Here is a 10,165-nt window from a genome sequence, read left to right as displayed (position 1 = left end):
AACTGAGCGGTCAGATTCAGTGTTCTGCTCGCTTTGTAAGCTTAATCATTTCTATTTGGATGGGCATTTAAACAAATTGTGGTAGCTTTACATTAAGCCAGACCTTCAAAAGTTGGGCAATAAATGAAGACAGGAAATAGAAAAGTCTAAGTGATGCTGGATTTGTTACAAAACCAAGGGCATACTGAACAAATCTGAGACACATTTCTGACCGTTTGAATACCTGCAGATAAAACAGTATCCCAAATTCAAGGCATGATTCTGTGCCTTTTAAATGTTACCTGGAAACGTCTCCATCAGTTGAGGTTAGGACTTAAGTTCTAGCCAAGAGCTCAACAGGTTGGCGATTTCCAAGCGCTCGAGTCAGATCTGAGGCTAACAGGCTGGATCTTCATCAGTGGTGGAGGTAGCAACAGCTGAAGGAACAGACTGTGGCTTTTCCAGTGGATTGTGAAGTTTTGTTTCTGAAATGCTAAATTCCATCATGGGCTCTTTCATCTCCACCACAGGTGCAAAAAACCAGTAATGCTAATTCCAGCAATCCAGATCCTATTTCATATGCAGAAATTAACCCAAAGGCAAGTAATAAAAATGCATACATCATCCCATTCAATTATTCAGCAGTTTTGCAGACATACCGGAAAAAACTAGCTTTCAATATAAAAATTGTCTATGAAACAGTCTAACTTGAATTTTTCTCCATGGATCATAATTCCACATGTGCTTCTGGATCTGTAGAAGAGGAGAGAAAAATGAGTACTTCATTTCCAGCTGCCTCAATTAGCAGATTGGTTTGAAAATTAGTATATAAACCCCAAAGACTTGCTCTTTGCAAGGTTACCAGTGACTGAAGAACACTTTGTACCCCTTGCGTATAGCAGCTTTTTAATTAAGGGTTAAGATAAGGCCAACCTCATAAAATTACAGGAACAGTGAGTGTCTTCAACAGAACTGGAAAAAGTGTGCAATATAGCTGTCTGTTCTTTGTTTCAGAATCAGGTTAAATTACACCAGCCTCACTCAGCAAGGCCTTTCTACCCTGCTAAAATACACAGATTATTTCACAGCTCCTACACGCAAGCCTTAGCATGGGGCAAGCTTACAGGGAATGAGTATGCAACTTAGCCCCAGTCCAAACAGGTCAGAAGAAAGTCACAGAAGTAGGGAAATAGTCAGAAAGATTACCATGTGTGTGTTGTCCTGGCATCTTAGCTGGTGTTCCCGTTTCTTTTTCTTTCTGGAAAAGGCTATGGAGCAGTTTGATTTCTTGATCATAGTCCTGCCATTCTGGAACTATACGCATCGCTGCTTGCAACTTGGGCTCTTTGGTCATTGGGTTATTACACTACAAACAAAACATATGAGCTGTTCAGACACTTAGTGCGTAAAAAAAGGTTGGTTTACTGAATAGAGGTATGCTTCCCCCTGGTGGAATTAATCTGTTGTTGGTGAACAATATATGCCTGTGTTTTAGCCAGCGTACAGTGTAAAGTATCGTTCCAAATTCGTAATTCCACTGTTCCAGGTAAGAGAAATAAAGAAGCTAAAGGAAAAGACTGAAGTACTGAAAACATTTAAGGAACAATCCAGGATGAGGTGCCTAGATCTGAGGTAGGGAAGTGCCTCTTAAAGCTGGTCACCATATTTCATTGTCAATAAATGACAAATGAGGGAACCGTACTGCACTTACTAGATCAATGGTTTTTGCTCTCTTCTTTGAGGAATCATCACACCATGTCTCACACCACAGCCACTCCTGTGGGAGTGATTTAATTGGCACCTGGTGGATCATGTTGTTAGGCAAATCCTGTTGTGAAGAGTAAGAGTTAGTGGCATTTTCCACAGGGTGGGAGGAACAACCCCCCCAGCCAGGCAATATTGAGAAGTTTAACTTTTCTGAAGAGTTTGTTTTCCAGTGCAAATAAAAAGTGATGAATCAACCTTTCCCTCCATTCCAAACAAGTCCTTTGGAAAAAAACCTGCATACTACAACTGTTAATCTTACTTTGTTGAAAATTATTTAGCAAACAGTATTAAAGCAGTAATATGAATCCAGTATCAAGCCTGTACTGGACCAGTTTGAAAAACTATTCTTAATTGATTAAAACCATTGTGTTATTTTTTCTACCCGCCACAGTACAAGCCTTATTTCCATGTTATTAAGTCAGTGCACAGTAAAGCACTCAGAGCTGGATAGCTCAAAGAACAAGTACCCACTTGTGTTATGTATTTGTCTTGGAGTATACTGGAAAATTTGGTAGTCTTAAGACATTTAAGGGGAAGGTGTTGTTTCCACCCACCAGTGATATTTGATGCCATCAATACCTGCCTTATTTGAAGGCAGGGCATAACAGCACTGCCACTGGCATCTGGCTGTGACTGAAGTTTGTCCAGGAAAGGAGGAGTCCCAAACTGCCATCACACCCCAGTAAACCAAAACAAACCAAACATAATAAAAACACACCTGATCAAGGTTGGACAGACTGTTAGGATCCTGACTAAGACCCTGATACTGTCCTCTGAGTCGATCTCCAGCTGCTATCTTTCTGAACTTCTTCAGATCCACAACATACAGAGCACTACATGGAGATGACACAATTAGTAACGACATTTGACTGATGGGTAACTTACTGCAGCCCCAGTAGACCCTGAGATATAATATGCTAAACCGATCTCTTGGTGGCAGTACAGCAAATTATCTAATACAAGGCAGCAAAGCAGTTCTAACAAGGTCATAGCACATAGGAAAAAATTTTTTCAACAAATCTATCTTAGCTTTGCCTGTCATGCAGTCCCTTCTTCCAACATTTGTTATTAACAAATGAAGATGTCTGGTTAGTTAATACTTAAGTTCTTCATCTGTAAAGGTTGTAGCATACTAAAAGTAACTTCACTGTCCTTAGTGCTTCAAAGGGACCATAGGGAATGAAACCTTAGAGGCATCAGTAAGCAAAAAGTGGTTCACTGCAGCATTGTACACCTCAGCTGGTTTTCTGCCAATTTCGAGTAGTAGCAAAAGCTTTCCCCCTCTGTTTTGAAAAAAAATGAATTCTTCAGTACCTGATGTGGTATTTTCTTCCAGCTAAATGACTTGCCCAGTATCCCGATTTCCAGAACCTGTAGCCATCCATTTCTCTTCGACTGTCACAGAACGGAGTATATCCATAAGGAGCACCGTCTAGATTTAAATCTCTTAATTCCTTTAGATCTGTGCGCACGATCTGAAGGGACAGGATGGGGGTTTTTTATTTGTAGAAGCCTGCCACAGGTTAGTTTGAACTGCTGGTCAGAATTTAATTCAAACTGAACAAACAGTTAAAGGAAGAACTACCTGTTATACTCTGCAGTCTTGGGTGTTATGCATACGTAGTATAAAAGCACAGCACAAAAGGTGTTGTCTCCCCTGCCCTTAGAGGTGGAGTAACTAAAACAGATCTTAAGATAATCTGATAGGGGTTGGTTTGACAGCTGAATTGCCAAATTGTTGCTTAATAAACAGAAAGAATTCTCACTACACAGGAACTCTAATGAGATCCTTTGTATCCTTTCCTCTTGAAAGTTTGCAAACCCTTCAGGGATGAAGGCTTTTTAATGTCTTTTTGACACAGATGATGTGGCAGTAATACTACTCTAAAAATACCACTCTGGTGGGGGAAAAAAATGCATTAATATCTCTTTTATAAACAGCAAAAACTGTCTAAAATGAGAACAGTGTAGCTGGAAATTTATCCTAGGTGATACTTTACCATAAGTTATAATGGTTTTAACTGACATGGGATCATACTGTACATATGCCGAAACACCTAAGGCATTTTATACTTACATGTTGATGATCTGTACTTCTCAGTTTCATACATGTTTTTGAAGGATTATTTTTGGCAGTTCTCACTGCCCATGTATCCTGCACTTTGAAACCAGTCAGGCAGTAAGCACATACAAATCTTTATAGACAGCATTTGCTTTGCAGCAGGACATGGCTTCATGCACAAGGGATTTGCCTTCTCGCTCCTCTGAAAGCCACTCAGATTGGGCCAAGTTAAAAGCAGGGGCGTGGGAGGGCAGGGTGTTTGGTGACTTAGGAAAATACCGTGTGTGGTAAGTGATATGCAGGCTGGGAGAACAGATGGAACTGGAAAAATGGAAGGGTGAAACAAGAATCTGTTTGGCAAACTAGCTGGAATCGCAGTGAGTGAACGAGGAACCAGACAAGAGTAAGACAGGCCAACAAAACCAATCTTTGCGAGAACAGGAAAAAAACAGCACTCACTGAAGCATGTTATAGTTATGGAATCAACCTTCAGCCACGCCCACAAAGGGCTTAAACTTGCAACCTTTCCAGTAATACAGAAATTGTGTTCAAGAACATACTATTCTTAGAGAAAAGAAAAAAAAGCAAAAGATCAAGTAATTCCAACCTCTCTGTTACCTGATCAGCATCCACAAATAGGATTTTATCAACAGCTAATGGGAAGAGCACATCTAGAAAGAGGATCTTGTAACCCCAGATGATACGCTGTTTCTCTGTTTGCTGATGAAGCCAGCGTGGCCATTTATACTGGACAAGCTCATACTGGAAGTTGTACTTCTCTGCCATGTACGGGATGAACTCCTGCAGAGGGAGGGGAAAAAAAGTAGTTTATCTCAGTTCTTTGTTCCTCTGCAGGAAAAAGAAAAGTGCATTACAAGAAATAGACTTCAGTCCTGCAATAAGGCACAGAACATTAGAAAATGAAATACCACAAAGAGTAACTACAGTTTCATTGTTACTTCAAACAAAGACATAACTCCAAACTGAACAATCAGTAGAAATTGTAAAGCCAACTATCATAAGACAACTAAATATTTTGGCACTTTTCCCCACACAATTACTTATGAGCCATTTTATAGCGATCCACAGATCAGTTTAAAAGAATGCATTACTCAAATCGTAAAATTTTGCAGATGGGAGAATTATTATTTAGGGCTGTACAAAGCAGAGTAAATGGGAATAATAAAATGAGAGAAAAGAATTGGGAGAAATTTTTTACTAGAACAACTTGGCCCACTGTCAAATCAGCTGACATTCTCATCTGTGAGGCTTCCTCTGACACTGGGAGGGTACAGGTTTCGCCAAGGGATGCTGGTACAACACGGCCATTAGGAAGGAGGGGGGAGCAGACTGTTGCACCACCCCAAGAGGTGACTGACAGTAGCAGAGTCACAGTACAGCCCATAGCTGCAGCAATAGGGACACTGCCAATTATTTCCCCTTGAGTTCATATTTAACAGGTAAGATTCTCCAAGAAATGCTACTTCCTAATATTTAGTGTTAAAAGTTGCAAGTTCCTGAACGTTTTGACATCCATTTACCTCTGGGTTCCATTTTGAATCCCGCTGTTTGTTTTATGATGTATCACATATAATGAATAAGTATTTCCAGGTATACTCATCTAGGGCCGGCGTCACTCTCTACCATGCACTGCTCATGTACTCTTGTCAGTCTGAAGCATGGTTTTAGTGTCTCCTCTTCTGGAGCTCTCTCCGTACCTAGTCATAAGCATTGCCTTCTCTGGTAGTTTTTTTTTTTCCTATAATCTTTCAACTCTTTATGTATTAGATGTAAGTTTATAGCACTGAATTTAATCTTAAAAGTCCCCACCTTTATCATGCAAGTCACAAAAAATAAGTTCAGATTCTTTCAAGTGTGATTTTCCTAATATGTGCTCTTCTCTTAAATATTTACCTTCAGCATGAGTCCACTGTCAACCTGTCTGTTATTTCTCAAAGCTTTCTAGACAGAACCACCAGCTTATACCAACTTGAAGCTTTGTCAAAATAGAAGGTATACAGACAGGTAACTGTACATATGTTTACACAATAGCATTATGTACAAGTTGCAACTTTTTTTAATCTTTTCTCCACGATGGAATAAATTTCTAACTGGTAACAAACCTTGAATGTAGGTGATAAGTAGTTCTTCAGAAACCAAAACTTTAAAGGAGTCTTAGTATGTTTCAGCACAGACAACATCATTATGCTATCAAAAGAAAAAAAATAAGGCATTTAGAGGAACAACTGCCACCCACTAGAGAGAGATCAGCTGCATAACAGATTACAAATTGCTGGTTTATGTTATTAGACTAACTGCAGTTATGTGTCAGGTAACTGATCTTCACACATGAAGAAAAAGCAGGTAGCTTCAGCCTATTGCAAATAGCTTAATTTTATCTACCAAATTACTAAACCCCCAAAAAGCTATGTATTTTAACTAGACAAAGAATATACAACCTGTTGGCTTTCACAGTTCTTTGAGAACAGAAGTTCAGATTCTTTTCCAAAGCGACTATGACTTATTCTATAACTTCTTAATACATTTGTATTCGGTTATATTGTAGTGAGAAAATTTAGGACGGCAACATACCATCTATTAAACTAAATCTAGTTTGAATATATGAATGTTAAGCAGGCAAAAGTTCCTATAATACAGTAGATGCAAAATCTAGAGGACTTCTGAGCTGCTGAAAAAGTTGTTTTCTTTTTGTTTTTCTTATAGTCTTAAAAATTCCAAGCTTTTTCCTGTGGAAAGCAGGGCGCATTACCATTTGAGACCTCTGATTATAAATTCTGAACTAACCGTAGGAATCTTTCGTATAGGTGTCCTGAAGCCACAGAGAATATATTTAGTACATCATCTTTTTCCTGTTTCACATCTTCATTCTTTTGTCCACCTGTGAATCCCCTGAAAGGAAAAATGTGTTTATATAAAGGACAAGATAGTAAGGGCCAGCTACATAGGAAAGGGCGCAACAGATCATAAATTGCGACAGCATTGGTTTAATACAGCGCAGCCGTGGGGTTTGGTGTCATCTCCCCAAAGGTCAGGGTATCCTCCACAAGGCGGAGTGCTGCAGACACAGACATGGAAGACCCAATAGCTTAGACATGAACACCTATTGCATTGAAAGATTGCTGCCTGAGGCGCAGCGCCTGGAACTGAACAATGTTTTCAGGCTCCCAAGTAGCAGTGGGAGTAAGGGAACCAACGCAGGTGCAAAGCAGTAACCCTGTTCTCTAGAAGCAGAGGTGTCCTATGGAAGATAACCCTAAATTCAAACAGTCTTAATAGGTAGCTGTGGAATACCAGACCTAACTATATCATCAAATAGTTTTCCAGTTTCAAGAGACTTGCAGGTTATTATTGAATTAGTTTTACCATTTGAGAGATTCCCAAAATCCAGATTCATTCTCACTGGTACCATCACTTAGTAGATCTTCATTCATCATATCTAGTTTTTTCTGAACCTGTAAAGCATAACATTGCTTTAGTGAGCGGAACCACATATCAGGCAAACAGCTATGGTGTGTTATTTCGACGCTAGCTCTGTTTCTGTCCATTTGAATTCTGTCCAGCGAGCTGACAGGTAACCTAAGTCTGGAGAAACAGCTCAGTAGAGAACTGACTTTTTCAGAACATATTCCAAAGCTATTTTCAGACACCAAATTCATGTTAGTCTGGATGGTTAAAATGCTTTGCTAAGAGGTGTTTAGTGACCATCCTTGATGATGGAGACTGGAAAAGCCATCAAAGAAACCAACCAACTCCCTCCCAATAAACCCAATACACCTCCTCCACCACTTTCTGTTTCTAAGAGGTATTATTGGCCACTGAGACTCCAAAGCAGAGACATAGACAAGGCAGTTAATCAGGAGTATGTCCCAGAATTACTCTAGCACAAGTAAATCCTGTGAGGAAGTGTGAACTGGATGTGTTATAACCATCACTTATCTATCAGTTGTCCTCCTTAAACTTTTCAGCTATGTCATTATGTGATAGGCAACCCTGAGGCAGCAGATTACTAATTTACCGTTTTTTTTTTAAACATGTTCTCACCTACTCTGTATCAGCTTGATAGAAAATGTATTGCGAGATGAGTAAAACTGATCTGTAACGGATAAAATACTGGCTCAATAGATGCACTGAATGTTTATTACTAGACATCTATAGGACATACAAAACTGACTTTTTTTCTGAAATCAAAAGCATAACTGAGTCAGTAAAATGTGAGCATAACTGTTTCTCATGGGCATACAAAAGGCACAGCAGTTATATGAGAGAGAGAGTTATATAGGAGAGAATGACATTTCTCTCCTGTGTCAAAAATAACCAAAACCAAGTCTACAGATAATTCTCTCTATTACTGATACTGCGATGTGAACTTTGTGTGAACTGCCTCAAATGTATGCTTGCAGGAAGGGATCATCAGGCCTTAATCAAAGTTTCTTCCCCACTGTTGGTCAAACAGTCTTTTTTTAAAAGCAACTCTAGTTTTTAAGCTCACCTTCACTTTAATAATTTTGCTCTTGAAGTTGTTGAGAACAACAATAACTTCACTAGCTTCAGGTGGAGAGTCTGTGCCATCATGGCTGAAAATACAGCAAAATATTGACCTTTACTACAAAGCAGAACAATGTTCTTTATTTCTTCTGCACGTTTTTCTACATGGTATTAAGCCTTAGCAGAGTAAAAAGGGTTTGAGACGTGACAAATTAACAAATGCATGTATTTGAAAGCATTTACTTTTTTTTTTTAAATGAATTAATTTATTTCATCTCACATAACTTACATTCAGTACAAAATGTAATTGCTGTTCAGTTTGCTACACTTTGGCAAGGGAACTGTTAGATTCACATATTCAAAAGTTTCACACACACAAAAAAAAGTTAGAGTATTTCTTATGCTATCCTACCTGTAGATTCTGTAGATATCCTCAGATCTGCCCTTTCTCAGTCTTAGAGTCCATGCACCAGGATTGGCTTTTAACTGGAAGTAACCCTGTAAAGCAAAAAGAATATTTGTCAGTTTCCAGAAAATGCAAATGTAGAAAACCAAGTTTTTAAGTCCTGTATTTTGACCCACTGTTTTATATCTGAAAATAGTTATTTGTAAGCTAGCTGATTCGAATAACCATACAGCCTTAAAACCACAGACTACAGGAGAAAACCCCCAGAAGTTCATTCAACATCATTGGTTGTTTTCTTAAGAGATAGCACCATGAAAAAGTCTAGCATTATTTGTTAGATAAGAGAAGGTCTTCAGGGTGTCTTGACGAATGGTGGAATCCCAAAGTTTCTTCTGCAAAAGCTTGGCTTTATGAAGGAGCGAGTGAATTTCAAAACAGTGTAGTTGGTAACTAACCAGCAGGCCACAAAAGATCTGCTGACAAAACAAAATTTATATAAATTTTGAAGCTCTACAGAGTAGTACCTGAGCTAAAGCAGGAAACAGTAATAAGTTTATATGTTACAGGGTATCTCTTCTACAGAACTTAAAAAATTACAATGTGAAATTCAATTATTGTGTGCAAGTCTTGAAGTTTCAGGTTCCAGATCTGAATATTTTCTTCTGTGATTTAGATTATTACACCTATAGAAGATACAAACATTTGTAGTGATGCTTCAGTGTCCTGTCCAGTTTTGTACTGTGACCACAAATGCATGCAGTTCTATATGTGAACCAGTCTGATTAAAAGAAAAAGAGGAAAAAAAGCACAGGACACATTCCTGGTCTCTTCGTACCCCTTCACACTATAGACACTGAGCTGAGGAAGAGGATGCCCGGATATAGCATCGTTTACCGTGGTACATACAATTTGGTTTAGCTAATTAGATAGACTAATTAGACACCTCCAAGCCATTAAGCTTTACTCCCTAACATACACACACACAATGTGATGACACATAAAATAGGGGTCATTTTCCTTTCTACCATAAGAAATATTACATCATTATAGGATATACTTTGGCACAGAGAAACAGAAAACGAGTGTAGGAATTCTGAAGTAAGTGTTTAGCATTGGTAAACATTTTTTTTCCCTTGCTTTTTCTTTAATACATTTAACGATTCCAAGAATCATGGTAAGCCATTTATTCCAGTTTTTCCACTAACAGTACATATCAAGAAAATATTCCAGTGACTAACTTCCCTTGCCATGATTTCAGTCCATTACCTCTCTCATTGCTCAGTGTGGACACTGAAAACAAATTGATCCCTTATGCAGCTACCTTATAAAGGCAGCTGTAGGACACAATCATATGCTTGGACTTCCGTCACCTTTTTACAACTTAATTAATTAATTCCCATTCTTTCACACTTCCTTTATTTTTTAGAATGTTGATTATTCCTGCT

General features: G+C 38.6%; 1 protein-coding gene across 1 annotated transcript in view; it reads right to left on the bottom strand.

Moving 5' to 3' along the window:
• Positions 1–239: 239 nt before the first annotated feature.
• The window catches only part of UGGT1 (UDP-glucose glycoprotein glucosyltransferase 1), a 42,587-nt gene continuing 32,661 nt past the window's right edge, over positions 240–10,165 (bottom strand). The window contains exons 30-40 of the mRNA XM_009880425.1: positions 8,727–8,812; positions 8,319–8,403; positions 7,193–7,281; positions 6,614–6,718; positions 5,932–6,016; positions 4,427–4,609; positions 3,061–3,221; positions 2,465–2,579; positions 1,691–1,807; positions 1,186–1,345; positions 240–732 (exon numbers count right to left, since the gene is read on the bottom strand). Of these exons, the coding sequence (XP_009878727.1) occupies positions 707–732; positions 1,186–1,345; positions 1,691–1,807; positions 2,465–2,579; positions 3,061–3,221; positions 4,427–4,609; positions 5,932–6,016; positions 6,614–6,718; positions 7,193–7,281; positions 8,319–8,403; positions 8,727–8,812 (1,212 nt within the window). The 3' untranslated portion in view covers positions 240–706. The remainder of the gene's footprint in view (positions 733–1,185; positions 1,346–1,690; positions 1,808–2,464; positions 2,580–3,060; positions 3,222–4,426; positions 4,610–5,931; positions 6,017–6,613; positions 6,719–7,192; positions 7,282–8,318; positions 8,404–8,726; positions 8,813–10,165) is intronic.

This window comes from Charadrius vociferus, unplaced genomic scaffold (assembly GCF_000708025.1).
Source record: "Charadrius vociferus isolate BGI_N301 unplaced genomic scaffold, ASM70802v2 scaffold270, whole genome shotgun sequence".
Taxonomy (NCBI): domain Eukaryota; kingdom Metazoa; phylum Chordata; class Aves; order Charadriiformes; family Charadriidae; genus Charadrius; species Charadrius vociferus.
This window is presented reverse-complemented; position numbering and strand designations above follow the sequence as displayed.